The following is a 23,463-nucleotide window of genomic DNA, read 5'->3' as shown; positions in this document are numbered from 1 at the left end:
ACGTCTGAAACGGCCAGGGGGGACGGGGGGGAGGGGGGGCTCATTATATACACACATATATACACACATGCATATAATGAGAGGGACAGGTATAAAATACTGGGAAACAAATACCGTACAGCTGTTTATTCATCTGACTTGCAGAATACGACTTGAATGCTTTTCACATGGAGACAGAAAAAATAAATACAAACTCTGCAAAGCTTCACTGCATCTGCTGGAGAGGTTATAGAAGAAGTAAAAGAAGAAGCTTCAGGTCAAACAGAAAGCAAGCAAACATCGGGTTTAAAGGAGAAGCTCACAGACCATGTTGTCCCTGAACGTGTGGAAACGCGTTAAAGGGACCCCATGTGACCTCTGGCCTGTGACGTCATGGCAGCCCTCTTGGGCTCAATGAAATGAAACGCGGCCCTCTCCTGATCTGAGACCTGATTTAGTCCAAAATGAAACACATCCAAAGGACTCATTGGTTCTTTCTGGTAATCTTATAAACATTGCGTTACACACATCTAGACGTTTCATGCACAAAGGGGCGTTCTATCAAATAAATGTCTCAAAACAGAGGTCAGAGGTCGTTGGGGAGTGGGGGGTTCTTAAGACTCAACCTCACAATCTGTGCACACACACACACCCTCATTCACTCACATTTCATGCTGTAATAAATATCAACATCCATAGCATCTATAAAGTCTGGCATTAGAATATATATATATATATATATTTATATATTAGGGCTGTCAATAGATAAAAACTCATTAATTGCACATTTTTAAATGAATGTTTCATGAAAGTTGTTATTTTAAACACACACTGCCCCCATGTGATCATGATGGAGGTGCAACATGCTGAACTACGTCTCTTCCTGTTGTCCTCGTGCATTTTGCTCTTAACTCTCCATCATTTAACGTTTCAAGTGCCAACAACGTCCCCATTTAGCAGGACCTCTCCACACCAGGGCCTCAGTTCTTCTGCATCTTCAGCTGTGTTGATGTTGACAGCCCTAATATATGTACACACATACATTTAAATATATGATTGTGTTTCATATCTCTTAAGTAACTTAACCCTCAAAGACCTAAAACATTCAGTCGGACTCCAATTGGTTGGTTGCCGCAGGAAAAGGTTTTGGGTCTGATTTGCCCTGAGCTGCGGCTGCCAGGACCGAAGGGCGGAGCTTCATCTGGCTCCGCCCCTGCCGACCTCAGACAAGTATCCCAGCATGCATTGTGCGGTGGCTGGTTGACCCCGTTAAAGACATGAATCCAATCCTCACGTTGAGGCCCAACGCGTCTCCGTACAGTAGAATATAAGCGTGACACGTGGGGTGAAGGTTAAAATGCTTTACATCATGTGCTGCCTGGAAGGCTGTGATCGGGGCTCCAGAGCCCACAAGGGACGCCTGGTAGTGAAGAGCCGAGGACAGACGCATGAGACGTCTCTTGGTACATCAGAGTCCATCCTTTCTCCCTAAAAGTTCAACCTAATGAAGATCGTTCAAGTGGTGAGTCCTCTCCTCTCCAGCTCTCTGCTCTGCTTCAGCTCCTTGATCCTAGAGACACAGACACACACATTCAGAGACACACACATTCAGAGACACAGAGACACATTCAGAGACACACACATTCAGAGACACAGAGACACATTCAGAGACACAGACACACACATTCAGAGACACACACATTCAGAGACACAGACACACACATTCAGAGACACAGACACACACATTCAGAGACACACACATTCAGAGACACGCAGACACACACATTCAGAGACACAGACACACACATTCAGACACACAGACACACACATTCAGAGACACAGACACACACATTCAGAGACACAGACACACACATTCAGAGACACATTCAGAGACACGCAGACACGTGTGTGTGTGTGTGTTACCTGTGTGTGTGTGTGTGTGTTACCTGTGTGTGTTACCTGTGTGTGTGTGTGTTACCTGTGTGTGTTACCTGTGTGTGTGTGTGTGTGTTACCTGTGTGTGTGTGTGTGTGTGTGTTACCTGTGTGTGTGTGTGTGTGTGTGTTACCTGTGTGTGTGTGTGTGTTACCTGTGTGTGTGTGTGTGTTACCTGTGCCTGCAGCGCCTCAGGAACCTCATGATCTTGCGGGCGGCCTGGTCCTGCTTCTTGGTGAGGAAGGAGCTCCTGAAGTACAGACAATCCGTCTTAAGGACAGGAAGTGAACCCAGAGGTAATCAATGCGTTCCTGATCAGGTCCTCCTTACTTACTTGATCTTGGGGTTGTGGCCCGCGGCCCCCCTGGACCCCCCCTTCAGCCTCTCGTACTCCTTGTAGCTGCGGTAGTACTGCTGGATGAGGACCGCTGCCCGCCGGCTCTGCTGGAACCGCTTCTGCTCGTAGTAGGACCGGAACTTGGACTGGATCAAGATGGCCGCCTGGGTCATCTTCTTGTAGAGAGCATACTGGGGAGGGGGGGGGGGTCATATCATTACCAAATAACACATGTGACTCCTCCTACCACCACAAGATAATAAAGAGAGACCAGTGAGCTTCTACATTAAAGAGTTTGATTGACAGAACGACGACACAAACAGCAAAAGCACAACGTGGTGCAGACTCGTTTCATTCATTGTCCAAAGGAAGAGATCTAAGCGGTGAACCACCGTCCCCCTGGTCCCCCTGGTCCCCCTGATCCTCCTGGTCCCCCTGATTCCCCTGGTCCTCCTGGTCCCCCTGATTCCCCTGGTCCTCCTGGTCCCCCTGGTCCTCCTGGTCCCCCTGATTCCCCTGGTCCCCCTGGTCCCCCTGATCCTCCTGATCCTCCTGATCCCCCTGATTCTCCTGATCCCCCTTGTCCTCCTGGTCCCCCTGATCCTCCTGGTCCCCCTGGTCCCCCTGATCCCCCTGGTTCTCCTGATCCTCCTGATCCTCCTAATCCCCCTTGTCCTCCTGATCCTCCTGGTCCCCCTGATCCTCCTGGTCCCCCTGATCCTCCTGATCCTCCTGATCCCCCTGATCCCCCTGGTTCTCCTGATCCTCCTGATCCTCCTGATCCCCCTTGTCCCCCATGGCCCCTCTGATCCTCCTGGTCCCCCTGATCCTCCTGATCCTCCTGATCCCCCTGGTCCCTCTGATCTAACACATGTTCTCACTAACATAGAGCGACCCCCAGTGGACTTTTCGTGAATCGCAGCTACTTTTATAGAAATGCAATTAATGTCTGTAATGTTCACACTTAGTCACTCAGAGGGCCGAGCTGCCCCCCCCCCCCAGGGCCAGATGTTTGACACCCCTGTCATCACAGACACACACAAAGTGACTACACACCACTACTGGTCCGCCACATTACCTTCAGAGCTATCCATGTTAGCTAGCCAGAGAGAGACACACACACAGGTCAGTTAGTTAGTCAGACACACACACACACACACACACACACACACACACACACACACACACACACACACACACACACACACACACACACAGGTAACACACACACACACACACACCTGTTTGTATTTCCTGTAGCATCTCTGTATGACGGCTGCAGCCACGTCCTGCTGCTCCTTTAACCTCCGACCCTGCAGACAGATGGAGCTGTGACACACACACACACACACACACACACACACAGTGCTGTGTGTGTGTGTGTGTGTGTGTGTGTCTGTGTGTGTGTGTACCTTGTATCTCCTGAAGGCGCTCTGGATGATCCGCGCCGCGTCGTACAGCTCCCTCTGCTCCCCATCGGTCAGAGTCAGCAGGGCAAAGTCCCTCTCTATCTTCCCATTGGCCGAGGCGTTCAGGAACTCCGCCCACGCTGCAGAGGAGGGGGGGCGGAGCCTCTGAAGGGCCAGCGCACTAAGGGGCGAGGGGGGGCACACCCGTCTGCAACACACACACACACACTCTCAGGGCCTTTGTGATAAAACCCACAATGCAATGCACCCACAGGGGCGGAGCTAACCTGGGCGGGGAGTGCGTTTGAGCGTCCACCGTGTCGAGGTAAGTGGCGAGCCAGGTGTCCTGAAGAGGGGTGTTGTCCCGCCTCTCTTTGAGTGGTGACTCCGCCCCCCCGGGGAAGTCCTCCTGTTTGATTCGCTCGGGAGTCGCCTCGATGATCTGCTCCGCCAGCGTCGCCATGTCAACCTGTGGGGGGTGTAACCACAGCAACGGGAGGTCAAGACCTCTGTGTGGTCACGGTGTGTGTCTGTGTGTGCGTGTGTGTGTGTGTGTACCTGCAGCTCCTGCTCCTCTCCTTCGTTCTCAGCGTTCTCGCTGTAGCTCAGCAGCTCATCCTCCAGCGCACGCCGCCCCCCTGCTGCACGCACACGTGCGTGCACATGCGTGTGCGTGTGGCCGCTCTCGTAGTCCATGAGGTACAGAGGGTCTCTGGAGCCTCCAGGCATCAAACCTGTGAGTGAGTAGTGATGATGGTCAGAGAAGGTCACTGAGAAGGTCACTGAGAAGGTCACAGAGACGTTACCTGAGCCGAGACCGGACCTCAATTCCTCCCCCCACTCGGACACAGGGAGGAGGGGGGGTGAGGAGGGGGAGACCGGCAGCGAAGAGGAAGAGAGAGACGAGGGGGAGGAGGGGGAGGTGTCCATGGGGGCGGGGGCGCTGGAGTAGGCGGAGCTCGGAGAGGGGGAGGAGGGGTCACCGGGGGAGGGGAGGCTGCTGGAGGAGCTCAGACCTGGAAGGAGCAGGAGGGGGGGGGGGGCGAAGAGACACAGTTAGAGCCAATCAGAGAACAGGAATGCAGTCAGGTGAAGTCAGGTGTGTTACCTGTGTCCGGGCTGGTGGACGGGGGGCACGGGGACGGCTGTGGCGTGTGCGTCTCCCCGGACGTCATGTGTGTGTGCAGCTCCTCCAGCGCCGCGGCGAGGTGGGTGTGTCCTCGGGAGCGAGCCACGGCGAGCGGCAGCCGGCCCAAAGAATCAGGAAGTCCGAGAGCGGAGCTGTTCCACCTGTACAGGAGCTCCGCTGCCCTCTGGTGTCCCAGAGCACACGCCCACATCTGAGCCAACACACACACACACACACAGCATAAGACTGACAGGACCACCGGCCAATCAGAGGGCAGGAGCTTAATAACTGTGTGAGTCTTACCAGCGGCGTGCAGGAGAAGTGGTCGATGTTGAGAGGATCTACTTCCTGTTCCAAGTCCAGACTGTCGATGTTCACACTCCTGCGCGCACACACACACACACACACACACACACACACACACACGCACACACACGCACACACACATACACACACACATATATTTGTGTATGAGTAACTGCAGGTGTGTGTGTGTGTGTGTGTGTACCTCCAGTGCATCAGAGTGTGTATCAGGTGTGTGTGTGTACCTCCAGTGCATCAGAGTGTGTATCAGGTGTGTGTATCCCTGAGCAGCAGCCAGGTGGAGGAGGGTCATCCCGCGGTGACGGACAGAGTGATGAAGCCTCTCTCCTCCTGCTTCTTCTTCTCCTCCCCAACGTCCGCTTCTCATCATCCTCTCACAAACTCCCACAATCCTCCTCTCGAACCACTGCAGACAGAATCAGGCTCCTTATTGGACACCAGAGGCACGTTGACCCCTCGCCGTTACATTAGGTTCCTCTTTCAGGACGGCATGGACCCGCCTCCTCGTCCATATGCAAATGCCATGAAAAGCGGCGCCCGCTCTGAAAAAGGAACCTGACACTTTTCGATCTCGGCGTCGTTCATTGGAGGTGTGACCTGTGAGCCTCTCTGATTGGCTGTTCAGATTAGGACAATTAGAGAAAGAGGCGGGTCCTTGCTAGCTGGCTGTTAGATCTCGTAAATCTCACCCGTTCACGGTCCTCGGGTAGAGGGGGGGGAGGGGGCGTGGCCAGCTGGCTGCCATGTTGATGATGCTGCTGGCTGTTGTCCCGGGAAACCATCTCTGCCATCCTGCGCTCCATCTGCTCCAGTCGATCCAGGATGGACATCCTGAACTGATTATCTGCACACGCACAGACACACACACACTTACAGGGGTCTGCCTCCACGTGTTACACGCTGTGTGACAAGCTGTGTGACGCGTGAGGGTCTGACCGTCCAATGAGAGCCAGTCGAGCTGCGAGCTGGGCCGAGAGCTGGCGTTCCTCGCTCGGTACTCGAACAGAACCGAAGAGGAGACAGAACCTCCAGACTCCAGAACCTGGAGAACCACCAGACCGGCCTGGTGGGCTGCAGGAGAGACACAGTGTGTGAGAGGGTGAGGTGTGTGTGTGTGTGTGTGTGTGTGTGTGTGTGTGTACCAGGACAGTAGCAGCGTAGAACTCCAGGTTGGATCAGCGCTGCAGGAACTCTGCTCTGATCAAACAAACACGAGTATCGACCCAACAGCTCAGTCCAAGGTCCTGTGATCAATACCTTCACTCCTCCCTGCACACACACACACACACACACACACACACACACACACACACACACACACACACACACACACACACACACACACACACACACACACACACACACACACACACACACACACACACACACACAGTTACAGTGTAACGTATCCTGGCCTTGAGTATACACACATATATATATTATATATACATATATGTGTGTATGAATAGATAAAGGTGCCCTTTAGAGTGCATTAGATGCAATGGGTTGATTACCTCGGGGTAGGACCACTCGGGGGAGAAGTCAGTGATGGCGTTGAGGCGGGTGGAGGAGGTGGAGGACAGTGGGGGAGGAAAGGGGAGGAAAGAGGAGGAGGGTGAGGGTTGGGGAGGCACCATGTACCGAACCCCCGCTGGGAACACGGGGGGGTTCAGGGCGGCCACGGGATTGGCCACCTCGGTGATGAGGTCAGAGATGAGGTCGGGGAACTGGCTGTCGAAAGAGATGTCAAGCTCCTCCCCTCCTCGCTCGCAGGGCTCCGCCTCCTCCTCCAAGTGCGTGTCCATGGAGGCCTCCTCCGGGTCGTAGCCTCGCCTACCCTCCTCCTTCACCTGCACAGGGGGCGTGGTCACGAGACCAGTGTCCATTGCGACAGAGCCGGGGGCGGAGCTACCGGACGGAGCTCCTGGGACCGACAGGCGAAAGGCCGGGGCCAGGACCAATGGCTGCGTCCCATTGGCCGGCTGGGGGGGTCGGCCTGCCAGGTCCTGGCAGGCCGAGAGCAACGAGACGGCGCTACTTCCTGTGTGCTGCCGTGGTGACGGGCAGGAGGAGGCGTGGCTTCTCTAAAGCACAGAAATCAAACCACAGTGAAAAGGAGCAGAGAACGACTCGTAAAGAAAATAGTTCCTTTAAGTCTCACCTGCAGCAGAGCGAGCTTTGTGGGAGGAGCTCTGCCTTCATCATCATCATCTCTCCCTGACTCCTCTGCCTGCCTCCCCCCTTGTGACTCCCCCAGAGCTCCCAGCTCCAGGCAGAGGGGGAGCAGGGGCGGGGTCACACAGGCGGTAGGAGACAGAGAGAGGGGAGGGGGGAGGGAGGAGGAGGAAGGCGGGGAGGAGTAGGAGGAGAGGGGCAAGTCTCTCCTGTCTGCCTCTGAGGAGGAAGAGGAGAGCGAGGACAGCGATGAGGGAGGGGACACAGAGGAGGGAGGAGTGGAGGTGGGGGAGAGGGAAAGAGCTAGGGAGGGGGGAGAAAGGGGAGAAGAGGAGCAGAGAACAGGAGACTGGTTGGGGGAGGCGGGAGGAGGCGGCCCGCCGTATGTCTGACCCTGTTTGGGGGAGTTGAGGAAGGAGTCAGGGTCAAAGGTCGGGTGTACCACCGAGGGACGCTGCGCTTTAGAGGGAGGGGAGGCGGCAGGAGGAGGAGGCGAACGGAGGGAGGAAGGGGGGGTGACAAGCAGGCCTCCCATGACGGGGGAGGGGAGGAGCGTGAGGGAGAGGGTGGCCACCCCTGGCGCCTGGACGGGGGAAGGAGGGAGCGAGGGGGGGGGTGGAGGGGAGGCAGCAGGAGAGAGCAGTAAGTGGCTCGGGCACGGCAGCGAAAGCCCCGCCTCCTCGCCTCCTGCCCCCTTTGTCTCTCCTCCGAGGGTGGCGGTCGTTGCCATGACGATGACAGCGTTCTGGGGCAGTGCCACCGTCGTCAGGCTGCCGCAGCGGTCGCCGTGGTGGCTGTTGCCGTGGTTACCCATGGTGACAGTAGTCCTATTAGGAGAAGGGGGCGACGAGGCGGAGCTGTGGAGGACATGGAGGACATGTTTATGTGGTAGCGAGGTCCATGTCTACCATCATTAAAGAGACTCACGTGGACGAGGGGCAGGGAGAAGAGGCGGGGCTGCTCTGAGCCGTGAGGCGGGGGGGTTTGGCTTCTCCTCCCTCGGCTGTGAGGGGGGGCGCTCTGCAGGCGGAGGGGGGGAGTTTGGGGGAGATGATGCGATGCTTGGTGCTGTTGCAGCGATGGGGAATGTTCACTCCTGAAGACACTGCACAGATACACAGTGAGGTCACAGCAAGGTCACAGTGGGGTCACAGTGGGGTCACGGTGGGGTCACACTGAGGTCACCTTGGGCCGTGTCACAGAGGCAGGCGTGTGTTCGTGGCTGAGGTTTGGTTCTCTGTCGGTCCAGAATGTTCTGAACCAAGTCCTCGATGCTGAAGTCCCCCGAAGACACAGAGCACCCAATGCTGTGAACTGAGGAGACTGGATAGAGTGGGTCTGCAGGGTTAACCATCTATACACTCTATGTGTACACGGATACTAGCATCAGGTATTTGGGTAGTACTTGGATCTGATACGTACACATGGGCCTCAGCTGGTTCAGCAGGTCTTCTTGGCTCCACCTCACGCTGTCATGGCGATCGGTCACTGCACACAGCAGCGGACTGCATTTCCCAGAATCCTCCAGGGACGGCACGTTCAGGTAGTGGACCAACACGATGTCTGGGTTCTGTCATCCAGAAACATATTGATTAGATTGATTGGGTAACTGCGAGTCAGCTGACCTTTGGTGATTGGTTCAGAGTTAACCTGCAGGAGCCAGTAGCAGCGTCTGTGGAATGTCGGCACGATGGAGGAGTGGACGTAGCAACCGTACAGGCACTGAAAGAGACGCATGGTTAACACAGGGGGAGAGACGGCGGCCAGCAACTTTAAACCAAACGAGAAAGCAACTGGCAACTTTAAACCAAACAAGAAAGCAACTGGCAACTTTAAACCAAACAAGAAAGCAACTGGCAACTTTAAACCAAACGAGAAAGCAACTGGCAACTTTAAGCCAAAAGATGACACCCGGTAACGTCACACAGACGCCTCATGTTGAACTGAAGGGACGCTGCGTTAGCGGTTTCCAGCTCTCCTCCTGTTGACTGCTTGTTACAGGGTTACTGACCTCCATGCCCTGGACCTTGAGCTTCATGTGGTCCTCCCTCGTGGTCTTCCCATCCTTCCTCTTCTTCCAGCAGTAGCCGTCCTTCCTGTACTTCACCTTCTTCCGGTTGTAGAGGACAATGCTGCCATTCTTGGGCCTGAAAGGACAGACAGACGTGGGTTATTAATCCATCAGATGTAACCAGGCGCCCTGAGGAGGGCCGTGCAGAGAGCCGGGGAGGAGGACCTGGTCTTCAGGGAGCAGGAGAGCCACTCATCATGTCTGTCGAAGGAGATCAGGTAGGATGCAATCTCCTGCAGACACAGGGATGCATTTCACTTTGTGTAGGATTTCACTCTTGGTTGAGAAGACGGCGGTGCTAGCGATGCTAACAGTGCTAGCGGTGGCTCACCTCGTTGGTGTTCCAGCGGAGCCGGTCGTTGGGCAGACTGGAGAGACGAGGAAGGCACTCCATCAGCTTGTTGGGGAGGAACACCTTCCTCTGTCCCTTGTTCTCTGCACACACACAAACATCTCATCCCAGTGTTTCCCCTCAGATTTACAACGTTGCAGTGGACAACCAACCGGGGGGGGGGGGGGGGGGTGCAGAGTGAAAACAGATCACCTGCTCTGATGATGGTCCACACACACACAGAATCCAAGTCTATTTGACGTTACCGTAGCAACAGAGCTTAGGGACTGACCTGTCTCCGTGGAAACCATCTCCTTGTTGCTCATGGCGACGAGTCCATGCAGGATGACTCACACAACGCACCGCCGCCCACACTGCCCCCCTGCACACACACACACACACACACACACACACACACAGCTGAAATACAAGCTGGTCAGATCTACATGCAGCCCTTCAACAGCTCAACTTGCACCATATTTTATTGATGTGTGTGTTCATAGTTAACGCTGTTAGTGTAGTGTATTGTGCTTTATTTGGACTCCTACGTGTGTGTGTGTGTGTGTGAGAGAGAGAGAGAGAGAGAGAGACCCCCTCACCATAATAAACCATAACAACATTAAACAGTGTTGACAGTCGCCTGGCATGCTGTCACTCGCACACACGCTCGATCCCCGGAGGCCCGGCTCATACCGCGGACTCGCCTGGCTCCTGAGGCCGGCTGCCGGAGCTCCTCTCCTGCCCTACTGAGCTAGCATCGAAGCTACCGAAACACTGTCCGTTTGTCACCGTGACAGAACCGTCCCCCTGAAGACATGTTTGAGCATATATGTATCTCCCGTTATGGGTTCATTACGTCACGGTAACGATAACAAAAGAGCAGCATTTATCAACTTGTGAATACATTACGTTTGGTGGTTTAGCTGCATTAGCTAGCCGGCTATGCTAACAGTAGCTCCCCGATTAGGCACAGGGGCTCTACATCCGGGTTACGAAACGCTAACCCAAGCCGGCTAACGACCACTAGCCCCCGAAGGTATGACGTAAAATAAAATATGGTATGTTGGTTAATAAACAGCTGGCATGCGCTAACGGGACCTGTCTAGAGGCACAAACAGCATCTGAAGCGCTTTACCTTCCGCCTTCAGCACGGGGGCCATCTTCTTTCTGTGACGTCACTACCCACTGGGGGTTACAACTTTACTGTTAAACCTAATACATAGAATGTGTAAATAGTGGTTTAACAACCCTCTTTAACACACCTCACTGCTTGAAGATGTAAACGTTGAGTGAACTCATTGAACTAATAATATATTTACATGTATATTGAAGTTTACAACGGAGGGCGGAACATGTAAATCATTCAGGAACCTGCTCTATTATAAATATGACCGTAGCAGGAGCTTCAGGTTGGAGGATTATTATGAAACATTCCTCATCAAAGCTGAATTTTATCCGCAGAAACAATGAATCTACAGAAAGAGCAGACACATCAGAAATAGATAATAGATCAGAGACACAGAAGAGAAAATATCTGCTTTATTTTGTAGAAAAGTGGAGCTTGTCCAGCTGAGGCTTCACCTTCAAAATCCAGCTGTTCACCGGCTCGTCCAGTCTTCATATGTCCTGACACGTAGTCATGTCCTAACTACTTTCCATGTTCTCAAAAGTCTTCATATGTCCACAGATGTCGTGACAAGTCTTCACAAGTCCTCACGTGACCTCCCATGGCGGTCAGATGAGTTTGTCTGGCAGATGTTTTAGTTTTAACATATCAGCTCATTTGATTATTTCACTTGAAATGAAACACATCCTTCACAATAAAAGCCTACAGGAAGGACTTTTACAGTAGAATGTGCAGAGGTGTCGTTGGCAGCAGCATGGGGCTCATTCAGGAGATGTCTGGACAGAGTGAAAGAACCAATATCTGATCAGCTTCATCCGCCGTGAGGAGGGGGAGAAGAAGGACACGGGACGGGGAGACCAGATGCATTCGCTCCCCCCGTGTGACAGGCAGGTCATCACATGCCCTGCCTGATGCTCTGGATGATCTGGAAGATGGCTGTAACACACACACACACACACACACACACACACGTTAACCCGGCGGATAGAGGGGTTCAATCAAGCTAGGCTAACAGTCTCCCTCTGCTACAGGCTGTGTGACAGGCTAACGTGTTTGTTTGTTTGTTTACTGGTCTGTTGGGTTTTTGGACCTGTTTACCTGTCTGACAAACTCACCTGATCCACAAACCACAAAGACGAACAGAGCGAGAAGCCACGGGCCGACTGGAGACTTCTCCTCATTCACCGGCCTCTGAAAGAGCAAACAGACACCGTCATGAAAAGGTCAAAGGTCAATGAGTTCATCAGAACCTCGATAAACACGTGTGATTGGTAGATCCGTGCAGAACTCCGTTGACTGACAGGTCAATGTAAGGCTGCCGTGCGCGTGCACCGTGACCATATAAAGCATAGTCCGTGACAGGTGACCGAGCCGTATGACGTCATGCTTCCATTCCTCGTGGTTTAAAGACAGTTTGGACCGCTGTGGGATCCTTTGAGTCTCCGCAGAAAGCACGACGTGAACAAATCAACGTGACCGGCGAGGCGCACGTATGTGGCGGATCGGAGACGATGTGTGAGCCAGTAAAGATGGAGCCGCGGATAACGCGTTTACCGCGTGTAGCTCGGTGGGACCGCAACAGCAAACTAACATGCCACTGATCCAAGTGTGGTTCTGTCACTTGCTTCACGTAAGCCGGCTGCTTATGTAGCTCTGCCGATGCTAACAGCTATCTGCACCGCTGCTATCTTGATTTATTAAATGAATGGAAGCACTGCATGCTACCGATAAATATGGCATATGTTTGATAAACCAGACCCCAGGAAGCTGTATGGGGCTCCAGAACCAGTAAGACAAAGTTGGCTGTTAGCCGTTAGCTTTTAGCTGTTAGCCATTAGCCTGGCTGTCGGTACCGATGTTTTCTGGACGTGTCCCCGCTGTGTGATGGTCTTGCTGTGCCGCTCGTTCGCCACTTTCATCCGCTGCACCGCCGACATGTTTGAGGCTTTACCACGGGGGGGTCCGGACCAAGAGGAGGGAGGAGGAGACTGGTGGAGGCGCAGCGGTACCGGTGAAAATGTCCGGTTGTACGCGGATCTCTGTCGGCTGTTTGTCGGTCCGAATGAAATGCTAACTGTTAGCTAGCTTCTAGCCGAAGGAGCTAGCTGAGCGAATTAGCCGTGAAGCGACTCCCTCGTCACGTGACGCGGGACAGGCTGCCCTCTAGTGGCGGGAAGAAATACATGAAGAAAAGTTTATATGAATCCAAATAGATGATATGAGAGATGCATTTACATATACACACTGTGGGAGATATTAGTTCTATAGTATTATTGATGGGTTGCACCTCTAGTCACCAGTCCGCTGATGACACCACCCTCATTGGACTGATCTCTGGTGGGGACGAGTCCGCCTGCAGGTGGGAGTCTGACCACCTGGTGACGTGGTGCAGCCAGAACAACCTGGAGCTCAACGCCCTGAAGACAGTGGAGATGGTCGTGGACTTCCGGAAGAACGCAGCCCCAACCCCCCCCCCCCCCCCCCCCCCCCCCCCACCCCTCACGCTGTGTGACTCCCCCGTCACCACTGTGGACTCCTTCCGTTTCCAGGGCTCCATCATCACCAGGACCTCAAGTGGGAGCTGAACATCAGCTTCATCACCAAGAAGGCTCAGCAGAGGATGTTCACCCTGGACATGAACTGTTTGTGCCCCTCCCATCCGACAGGAGGCTGAGGTCCATCAGGACTAAGACCTCCCGCCACATGAACAGTTCCCCCCCCCTGACTGACTCTGGCTCCCATGTTCATTCATTTTGTCACTTTCACTTCTCACATCCTGTTTAGCTGATGCACTTTATTTGTATTTTTTATTTTATTTTTTACTTACTAACCCATAGCGTATATTTTATTATACTTTTTTTTTAAATCTTATTGCTGCACTACGTTGTCATTATTGTCTTCTGTCATGCACCAACCGCCAAGACCATTTCCATGTATGTCCAACATATGATGGCAATAAACGATTCCTGTTGTCCAAAGTGTTATTGTCCTACTGTCCAATGTTGTGCACCACCTGCTGCATCACCTTCCACACTGTGTGTGTGTGTGTGTGTGTGTGTGTGTGTGTGTGTGTGTGTGTGTGTGTGTGTGTGTGTGTGTGAGAGAGAGAGAGATTCATGAGACAGACATTGATTCACCATGTAATGAAGCAGCATAAACCAAGTGGAGTTTCTCTTTTATTTAATTACATTGTGCAGTAAGACTGTAGCTGGTACACACACACACACAGTGTTCTGCTGGCTGTGATGTAGCCAGGGTTCAGGGGTCAGAGGTCATCGGTAGGACGTCTACCTGTACTTCTCCTTCAGTTCTTTGTTAGTGGAGTTCCAGCCTGAAGTGTCTGGCCTTCATGGAGGTCAGAGGTTGGCTGAGGTCACCAAGGCAACGGTCTCTAGCAGCCCAACCCGCTGATGGAGCCGATGCGGTCCATTTTCATCCCGAAGCATCCTCTCCCTCCTCCCACCATGGACTTCCTGCTCCGCCTCCTCGTCATCTTGGACTGGTGACGGAGGAGATCCAGCATGAGCCGAGGGACCGCCTCCTGCTCGCTGCCGGCCAATCCACTCCGGCTCCGACTCACAGCCAATCCCGTGGAGGCAGAGGAGGGGGCGGGGCCTCCGGCTGAGCCCTCTGTGATGTCATCAGCGGTGGGAGAGGCCAAGATGAGAGAAGAGAGGCGATAACCGAATAGAGACTGTAAATTCTGTGGAGGGAGTTTAAAATTACACATAAATATACATTCAACAACACAACTACACTTAAACTACTTAATGTGTCAACATGTATGACATTTACTTAGACAAATACACTGGAGATCTACTTAAAGAAGACGATGGTGATGAGGACGAAGAAGGTGGTCTCCACGGACCTGTTTGTTGTCTCGTTGACTTAAAGGTTTGGCCTCCACGGAGACAGCGAGGAGGAGGAGGAGGAGGAGGAGGGAAGAGGAGGAGGATGAAGCGGCCATCTGTTTTCTCAGAGAAAGAAAGTTTGTTTCAATTTTAAAACATTGTCATGGCAACAGATTTCCCTCAACCCTGTATCCACCTGAGACCTGAGACCACCAGGATGCCCTGACCTCCAGGATCACAAGACCTCCAGGATTACTAGACCACCAGGATCACTAGACCTCCAGGATCACTAGACCTCCAGGATTACTAGACCACCAGGATCACTAGACCACCAGGATCACTAGACCTCCAGGATCACAAGACCTCCAGGATTACTAGACCACCAGGATCACTAGACCACCAGGATCACTAGACCTCCAGGATTACTAGACCACCAGGATCACAAGACCTCCAGGATCACTAGACCTCCAGGATTACTAGACCACCAGGATCACAAGACCTCCAGGATTACTAGACCACCAGGATCACAAGACCTCCAGGATCACTAGACCTCCAGGATTACTAGACCACCAGGATCACAAGACCTCCAGGATTACTAGACCACAAGGATTACTAGATCTCCAGGATTACTAGACCACCAGGATTACTAGACCTCCAGAATTACTAGACCTCCAGGATTACTAGACCACCAGGATTCCCATATTAACGAGGATCTGCAGACTACTCGGAGCCCGATGAAGAAGAATCATCTTCATTTTGAGTGAAGTCACTCCAGGGTTCCGTCTTTCTGGTTCCTTAGAAACGACTCGGTCCACACAGGTCCAGTTTGACATGATGAGATCAAATCCAACCAATCAGATCATGTAAAGCTTCATTGATGCCGGAGTGGAGGATTAAACCCATTTGACTACTTGAAACCACCAAAGAAGAAGAATTAAGATGAATGAAACAAGAACTCACCTCAGAAAGATGAGAAGAAATATTCCAACAAAGATCTGGAGATCTTGTGACTTCGATCGATGGGATCCGATAGAGTTATTGATTATGTGTCTGTCCTGTCTCAGTGTCAGGACGGGTCGCTGCTCCACCACCTCGCACACCGCCTTAAGTACCGCTGGGCGCCGTGATGTCACACATTCTTACTCCTGTTACCCCCGACGACGGGTCTCCCCCCCCCCCACACACACACACACACACACAAACACACACGAGACAAAGGTAGAAGATCTGTGTGTGGAAACGGCAGAAAGACACACAAATATCAACCAATCAGAGGCAAAGTTTCACCTGCGAAAGAGTTCATTCACAAATAACTAATGGCTTTTTAATCACTTCCTGGGGTCCGTGAGACGGATCCAGAGGTCCACCAGGAGCCGGTGCAGGCCTTGACGTTCCAAGACATTTATGATGATTCAAGATCTCTTTTGGAATTCCAGTACCTTTCATTTCATACCCAAGGTCCTTGAGGGGGTGCCAGTACCTTTCATTTCATACCCAAGGTCCTTGAGGGGGTTCCAGTACCTTTCATTTCGTACCCAAGGTCCTTGAGGGGGTTCCAGTACCTTTCATTTCGTACCCAAGGTCCTTGAGGGGGTTCCAGTATCTTTCATTTCGTACCCAAGGTCCTTGAGGGGGTTCCAGTACCTTTCATTTCGTACCCAAGGTCCTTGAGGGGGTTCCAGCATCTTTCATTTCGTACCCACGGTCCTTGAGGGGGTTCCAGGGTCCCACTGGTTCTAGCATATACTGCTAAAGTACCCTCAAGCATCAGTCCTGTTGCTATGGTGACCAGGTCAATGGTCAGTGGAGCATCGTCATCCTCCTCTTCCTCCTTCAGGATTCTGAAGATCACTGTCCTCTCTCTCTCACACCCTCGTAACCTCTGACCTCGGTTGTCCCGCCTCATCGTAAACAGTAACCACGGCGACCGCATTGTCGTGAGCAACGATTTCCTGTGGAAGGGGGTGGTGCCACGGAGGTTCACATCGTTCAGAGGGGAGGTGTGTGTGTGTGTGTTTAATGACCCCCCGTCGTCTTTGTCCCAGTCAGACGAAGCCCCGCCCCCATTCATCCACCGACGTCATCGGCAATGCACATAAAACACACGCGCACACACACACACACACACACACACAGGCTCATCAATCACCTCATTAAAGAGAAAGAGGTCGCTGATCACAAAACCAAACCTGTGTGTGTTTGTGTGTTTTGTGACGCACAACATTCCTGTCCGCGCAGTGACACACACACACACTAAAAAAAACATGTTAAACCCTTCATAAATATAATTTTTACACTGTTTTGCATGTAATTATTGGACTATAATAGATACTAGATCCAATATATTTGACACATATGTCATTATTACACTGTAGTAAATGTCACTGAATTATTACACAAATGCCTCTTTTCCAACCTGTAAAGAAAAACTCCTTTTAAACATTTACTGGATCAATAATATTGTTATTATTGTCACAATTATAGTTATATAAAATCTCCTTGTATTTAAACTCATGTTTCATTCATCTTAATGAAGTAAATCACAGGGAAGTTTCATTTTTTTATATTTATTATGTTCATATAGAAAACATCATCAATGGAATTATAGCTATGAAGGCGGAGTCAGACCCGCCGTGACCTCTGACTTCTCACCCCACCTGGGGTGGGAGGGGCTTCAGGATCATCAGTCAGCTTTAGTTGATTTTAGGGTGGCGGTAGTCTTTGCCGGCAAACTTGGCCTTGTCTCCAAGCTCCTCCTCGATCCTGGAGGTCAAAGGTCACAGAGGTTAGGCTGTGTCTGATGGGCATCGTTATTCACCTGTCAACTCGGACTAAATAACGCTTTTACTTTGTAAACCAAACCTCCATGCTTTTACTTTGAAAAGTATTGTGTAAATGATGAAAGGTTTTTTACCTCATCAGCTGGTTGTATTTGGCGAGACGCTCCGACCTGCAGGGAGCACCGGTCTTTATCTGAGAGAGAGACAGGCACAGAGAGAGAGAGACAGGTACAGAGAGAGAGAGAGAGAGAGAGAGAGAGAGAGAGAGAGACAGGTAACCAAAGAGCAGCTGGTTGATCTCCTCACAGAGCTCCTTCTCCCTCACATGCAGACAGGGAGGAGAAGAAGCCTCCTCATCTGGCTCTGTCTGTCTGTCTGTCTGTCTGTCTGTGTGTGTCTACCTGTCTCTCTGTGTGTGTCTACCTGTCTCTGTCTGTCTGCCTGTCTCTCTGTGTGTGTCTACCTGTCTCTGTCTGTCTACCTGTCTCTCTGTGTGTGTCTACCTGTCTCTGTCAGTCTGCCTGTCTCTCTGTGTGTGTCTACCTGTCTCTGTCTGTCTACCTGTCTCTCTGTGTGTGTCTACCTGTCTCTGTCTGTCTACCTGTCTCTCTGTGTGTGTCTACCTGTCTCTCTGTGTGTGTCTACCTGTCTCTGTCTGTCTACGTGTCTCTCTGTGTGTGTCTACCTGTCTCTCTGTGTGTGTGTACCTGTCTCTCTGTGTGTGTCTACCTGTCTCTGTGTGTGTGTGTACCTGTCTTGGTCTGTCTGCCTGTCTGTCTCTCTGTGTGTGTCTACCTGTCTCTGTCTGTCTACCTGTCTCTGTCTCTCTGTGTGTGTCTACCTGTCTCTCTGTCTCTCTGTGTGTGTCTACCTGTCTCTGTCTGTCTACCTGTCTCTCTGTGTGTGTCTACCTGTCTCTGTCAGTCTGCCTGTCTCTCTGTGTGTGTCTACCTGTCTCTGTCTGTCTACCTGTCTCTCTGTGTGTGTCTACCTGTCTCTGTCTGTCTACCTGTCTCTCTGTGTGTGTCTACCTGTCTCTCTGTGTGTGTCTACCTGTCTCTGTCTGTCTGCCTGTCTCTCTGTGTGTGTCTACCTGTCTCTCTGTGTGTGTCTACCTGTCTCTCTGTGTGTGTCTACCTGTCTCTGTCTGTCTACGTGTCTCTCTGTGTGTGTCTACCTGTCTCTCTGTGTGTGTGTACCTGTCTCTCTGTGTGTGTCTACCTGTCTCTGTGTGTGTGTGTACCTGTCTTGGTCTGTCTGCCTGTCTGTCTCTCTGTGTGTGTCTACCTGTCTCTGTCTGTCTACCTGTCTCTGTCTCTCTGTGTGTGTCTACCTGTCTCTCTGTCTCTCTGTGTGTGTCTACCTGTCTCTGTCTGTCTGCCTGTCTCTCTGTGTGTGTCTACCTGTCTCTGTCTGTCTGTCTACCTGTCTCTCTGTGTGTGTCTACCTGTCTCTCTGTCTGTCTGTGTATGTCTACCTGTCCAGTGCAGAGGCCGACCACCAGGTCAGAGATGAAGGTGTCTTCCGTCTCTCCGGAGCGATGGCTGACCATCACACCCCAACCACTGCTCTGAGCCAGCTTACATCTGGGGGGGGGGGGCAAACCACATCACATCATAATCAATCAATACTTTCCTCAGTCACAGAGGGACAGACAGAGAGACAGGTGTCTTACGCCTGGATGGACTCGGTCACAGAGCCGATCTGGTTGACTTTGAGCAGAAGACAGTTACAGGCCTTCTTGTCCACCGCCTGCTGGATCCTCTTTGGATTGGTCACCGTCAGGTCGTCTCCTACGATCTGATTGGTTGAAGACACACGCCTCGGTCTGATCCACTATTCAGACCCACACTGATCACCTCATCTGTCCGTCTGTCTCACCTGGATGTCGGTGGAGGCGGTGAACTTGGCCCAGTTCTCCCAGTCGTCCTGGTCGAATGGATCCTCGATTGACTGGACTGGAGACAGGTAGACAGACAGGGAAGACGTCAACCAGCATTGATCTATGAACCAGCTTCAGGACGTCCACAGAGGCTCACTTTGTCTCAAACAATCGAAATGGAGAGTAATCCTCAGATTCTTCAGAACTCCAGATGTTATCCGAGATGGGCCCGACACACACATGCACGGTGGCTTTGCCCTAAATGAAGTGCTTACTGGAGTCTGATGCCCTCAATGGGAGACGGCAACAGGACATCCAACAAGACCCCACGGTAGCACTGGGACCAGTACCTGGAGGATACCTTCATACTCCCAGATGGGTCCCCCTACCTACGATGTGTGGGACATCGATCAAACGGAAGGACGGGGTCTGCACTGCTACACTTCTACAGACCACTTCTACTCTGATGGAGTGAACCCCATTTGATGGTTCCCTGTACCCAGCACCTGAATATCACGTGTCCCAAGACCACCAACTGGAGGAAGGACCAAGAAAACAAGCGTCTGCATGCTGGTGCACTACCTGGGTAGTTCTTGATGAAGGTGCGGTACAGGTCTCCCAGCTGGTCTCCACTGATGTGTCGGCTCGGGTCGTCAGGAGACTTGAAGTCCAGGTCGTACTTCCCGCTGCGGAAGAACTCAGAGGCGGCGACGTCCATGCCGATGATGATCTTGTCGGGGTAGCCGGCCTTCTCGATGGCCGTCTTCAGCAGCTCCAGAGCTGCAGGCCAGAGACACACGGCGTTCTACTCATCCTGTTTTATTAGGTTGACGATGTCTACATATATCTGCTCTAGGCATTGAGGAGCAGCCTGCCACTGCCTGTCCACAAGCAGCTGACTCCTCATTAACAGAAAATACAACTTTGATTCACAAGAGGCTTTAGAACTGGTTCCCGATTCCACTCGTGTGCCGTAGAAGAGACAGACAGGCAGACAGACGGCTGTCTCACCCTCGTTGTTCTCCAGGATGTTGGGGGCGAAGCCGCCCTCGTCTCCCACGTTGGTGGCGTCTTTTCCGTACTTGGCCTTGATCACGTTCTTCAAGTTGTGGTACACCTGAACATCACAATACAGTCAGACAACAAAGTACTACTACAAGTAATACTGCGAGTGCTAAAACCACACAACGCGCTGCACCTCGGCGCCGATCCGCATGGCCTCGTGGAAGTTGGCGGCTCCGACGGGGAGGATCATGAACTCCTGCATGGCCAGTTTGTTTCCAGCATGGCTTCCTCCGTTGATGACGTTGAAGGCCTGCGGAGGATTGAACGCACTTTAGTAGCCATCTAACCTGCCGCCATCACAAGGCTCCACAAGCCAGTGGTTATGATCCGCTTTGGCTTGTTGATGATTAGAATGGAAGCTGCTGCAGAGTGAAAGCCCCTCCCACCAACCAAAGGCCCCACCCACCAACCAAAGGCCCCTCCCACTCACAGGAACAGGAAGTATGACGTCTTTGTGTCCAGCGAGGTCTGCGATGTGGCGGTAAAGAGGAACGCCCTTCTCCGCCGCGCCGGCCTTACAGACGGCCAGCGACACGCCCAGGATGGCGTTAGCCCCAAACTTAGCTGTGGTCAGACAGACGGGTCAGACACAGGGTCAGACTGAGGGTCAGACAGACAGGTCAGACTGAGGGTCAGACAGACGGGTCAGACAGACGGGTCCTCACCTTTGTTCTCGGTGCCGTCCAGCTCCAGCATGAACTTGTCAATCTTCTCCTGCTCAACAACGCTGAAGTTCTGGAGAAACAGACAGAAAGTCAGGTAGAACGACAGGTAGAACGACAGACAGACAGGTAGGTAGGCAGGTAGGCAGACAGGCAGATTTTTATCTTGGAGGTCAAATCATGGTTTGTAAAGGACACTGTGCTGTTACCTTGGCGATCAGGTTGGGGGCGATGTCTTTGTTCACGTGGTCCACAGCCTTCACGGTGCCTGATGGGGGGAAGATGGGACACCTGTAAGCACAGCCTCAGGGAGGTGAACCCTCAGCCTGCTGCTGCCGCTCTCCTACCTTTGCCCAGGTAGCGGCTCTTGTCTCCATCACGAAGCTCCAGAGCCTCGTGGACTCCGGTGGACGCACCGCTGGGAACAGCTGCCCTGAAGAGACCTGAGACCCAGAGAGAGAGCTCGTGGAAAGGTTCTCTTGTGATGAAGCTCCACTGCTAAACACAGCCTGAAGGCGTATGCATATATTACACACACATACATAGGGGTGTGTGTGTATTTATAGCTCACCCTTGGCCGTCCACAGGTCCACTTCCACTGTTGGGTTTCCTCTGGAGTCTAGAATCTCCCGAGCGTGAATCTTAGTGATGGACATCCTGACTGAGGGAGAGACAGACAGACAGAGAGCGACAGGTAAGACACGGATCATTATTGTTGTCCACCATCATTCATGCCAATAAAGTCAAGTATGTTTAAAAACGCAGAAGAAATAACAACCAATTATGCTAACAACCAACAACCAAACTAACAATCAGGTCCAACTACGAAAGTGGGTGTGAGCGCGTAGGTCCGTGTGCGTGCGTGCGTGCGTACGTGCGTGTGTGAGCGACCTGCTGCAGAGAGCCTGTGTAGCGCCATGATGGCTTCATGACGTCAGAACCCTGACACCAGTGCACCTCCGGCCAGCCAATCACAGAGTCTCCCTCACCCTACGGACCAATAGGAGAGAGGGAGAGACCATTGTGGCGCAGAGGAGGGGGGGGGGGAACGAGAGGACCCTTAACGTCCTCAGTTATTAATACAGTAGGTGCATGTGGAAGGGGGCGGGGACCCTTTGACCTTTCCCTGCCCTTTCTGCAGAGGTCATGACTTTCTCCTTGATATTATAGAATTACTCACACGTGCTTATTATAATGTACTTGACATTTGAAGCATCAGCATGTTAGCATTAGTGGAGAAGCACCAGTAGAAACTGGGTTAGCAATATTAGCATGTTAGCATTAGTGGAGAAGCACTAGTAGAAATGGTAGTAGGAATATTATACATGTAATGTAATGTAATATTAGCATGCTTGCATTAAGGACATGGATATTATTGCCAGCGTTAACATATTTAATATTATAACAAGCAGTTTAAAAAATATTGTATTAGCATTAGCAGTATTTTTAGTGTTTTAATAGGCATCTGTGTGTGTGTGTGTGTGTTGATAGGTCAGATAACCGAGTTTAAACCACTTAACATAACTTTATTAAACCACACACACACACACACACACTGCAGGAAAGGACAGACAATTCCCGATATACTAATACTTCTTATTACTACAGCTGCTCAAAGTACTGGTTCTACTACTAGTCCTAGTATTATACCCGTGTACTACTACACAGTAGTACTCATGTGCTAGCTCTGGGCTGGTGTACACAAAGTACTAACTTAGGTTGTGTACTAGAACGCAGTACTTTGACCTCAGACGTCAGGCTGCACTCTGTTTTTTCCTCTTTTAGTGGAAGACAAGTACAACAACTGAGTTCAAGAGAGTAAAACACCCCTTTAAAACAGCGAAATGAAACGAAACGCACAGCTCACTGAAACCCACCTTCAGAATGAAAGACTTTTATATCAGACAGGTTTAAATAGTCTAAACCTACCTTAGGAGGAGCAGGAGGAGCAGCAGGAGGCGTCTGTCTCTGTCTGACTGTCTCTCTGATGAGGAAAGTGTCCTCTGCTCTGCTGCAGAGTTTTTATAGAGGTTCAGGAGGAGGAGGGGCCTGAGGGGGAGAATCTTGAGAAAGAGGAGCCTGTGGGAGGAGCCTGATGAGCATGTGGGAGGAGCCTGATGCGCCTGTGGGAGGAGCCTGATGGGGGGAAGCCTGATCAGGAGGAGGGAGTTTCTGCATGGTCCTGTAGGCAAACTTTTATTTTATTTTATTTTTATTTGACTATGAAAGTACACATTATTATCATTATTATTACTGTTATTATTATTAATCACTAACATACATATTAATAGAATATTACTGTTATTGTTATCATTATTAATATCAATTCTATTATTATTATTACCATTATTATCATTGTTAACATTTAAACTATTATTATTATTATTAACATAATTACTATTATTGA

General features: G+C 51.6%; 4 protein-coding genes across 9 annotated transcripts; all 4 read right to left on the bottom strand.

Annotated features, from left to right (window-relative positions):
• Positions 1-111: 111 nt before the first annotated feature.
• camta2 (calmodulin binding transcription activator 2) lies at positions 112-10,908 on the bottom strand. Of its 4 annotated transcripts, none has more exons than XM_062565655.1 (26): positions 10,826-10,908; positions 9,983-10,072; positions 9,691-9,794; positions 9,525-9,592; positions 9,300-9,435; positions 8,939-9,010; positions 8,711-8,858; positions 8,474-8,602; positions 8,216-8,393; positions 7,275-8,145; positions 6,628-7,197; positions 6,256-6,382; positions 6,050-6,184; positions 5,803-5,957; positions 5,338-5,519; positions 5,093-5,171; positions 4,769-5,000; positions 4,467-4,676; positions 4,219-4,394; positions 3,948-4,129; positions 3,664-3,868; positions 3,493-3,564; positions 3,330-3,350; positions 2,249-2,442; positions 2,090-2,164; positions 112-1,549 (listed from the first exon to the last, which is right to left on the bottom strand). In XM_062565655.1, exons 2-26 carry the CDS (start codon positions 10,014-10,016, stop codon positions 1,495-1,497), a joined length of 4,410 nt encoding a protein of 1,469 aa, XP_062421639.1. In that variant the 5' UTR covers positions 10,017-10,072; positions 10,826-10,908; the 3' UTR covers positions 112-1,494. The 4 variants fall into 4 exon arrangements, with proteins under 4 accessions (XP_062421639.1, XP_062421620.1, XP_062421663.1 ...); XM_062565636.1 differs by having other exon boundaries at positions 8,474-8,611; positions 10,826-10,907; XM_062565679.1 differs by lacking the exon at positions 3,330-3,350.
• A 121-nt stretch (positions 10,909-11,029) lies between these two features.
• zgc:85858 (uncharacterized protein LOC405879 homolog) lies at positions 11,030-13,291 on the bottom strand. Its single transcript, XM_037477807.2, has 3 exons — positions 12,670-13,291; positions 11,932-12,007; positions 11,030-11,752 (listed from the first exon to the last, which is right to left on the bottom strand). The coding sequence occupies exons 1-3, from the start codon at positions 12,751-12,753 to the stop codon at positions 11,712-11,714; spliced, it is 201 nt and encodes a 66-aa protein (XP_037333704.1). The 5' UTR covers positions 12,754-13,291; the 3' UTR covers positions 11,030-11,711.
• Positions 13,292-13,985: 694 nt separating this feature from the next.
• On the bottom strand, positions 13,986-17,077 carry nppcl2 (natriuretic peptide C-like 2). The gene is made up of 3 exons (XM_062565607.1): positions 15,628-17,077; positions 14,685-14,783; positions 13,986-14,519 (listed from the first exon to the last, which is right to left on the bottom strand). The coding sequence occupies exons 2-3, from the start codon at positions 14,781-14,783 to the stop codon at positions 14,208-14,210; spliced, it is 411 nt and encodes a 136-aa protein (XP_062421591.1). The 5' UTR covers positions 15,628-17,077; the 3' UTR covers positions 13,986-14,207.
• A 141-nt stretch (positions 17,078-17,218) lies between these two features.
• On the bottom strand, positions 17,219-23,122 carry eno3 (enolase 3, (beta, muscle)). 3 transcript variants are annotated; one of them, XM_037477796.2, is made up of 15 exons: positions 22,986-23,024; positions 21,948-22,046; positions 21,628-21,717; positions 21,404-21,499; positions 21,266-21,324; positions 21,060-21,129; positions 20,825-20,958; positions 20,528-20,644; positions 20,341-20,446; positions 19,912-20,109; positions 19,329-19,405; positions 19,123-19,247; positions 18,925-19,033; positions 17,582-17,640; positions 17,219-17,430 (listed from the first exon to the last, which is right to left on the bottom strand). In XM_037477796.2, the coding sequence occupies exons 2-15, from the start codon at positions 21,973-21,975 to the stop codon at positions 17,361-17,363; spliced, it is 1,338 nt and encodes a 445-aa protein (XP_037333693.1). In that variant the 5' UTR covers positions 21,976-22,046; positions 22,986-23,024; the 3' UTR covers positions 17,219-17,360. The 3 variants fall into 3 exon arrangements, with proteins under 3 accessions (XP_037333693.1, XP_037333694.1, XP_037333692.1); XM_037477797.2 differs by lacking the exon at positions 21,948-22,046 and having other exon boundaries at positions 22,986-23,122; XM_037477795.2 differs by lacking the exons at positions 21,948-22,046; positions 22,986-23,024 and adding an exon at positions 21,867-21,885.
• Between the last annotated feature and the right edge of the window lie 341 nt (positions 23,123-23,463).

Source organism: Pungitius pungitius, chromosome 1, assembly GCF_949316345.1.
Source record: "Pungitius pungitius chromosome 1, fPunPun2.1, whole genome shotgun sequence".
In the NCBI taxonomy this organism is placed as follows: Eukaryota; Metazoa; Chordata; class Actinopteri; order Perciformes; family Gasterosteidae; genus Pungitius; species Pungitius pungitius.
The sequence above is the reverse complement of the archived record's forward strand: the minus strand, read 5'-3'. Positions and strand labels throughout refer to the sequence as shown.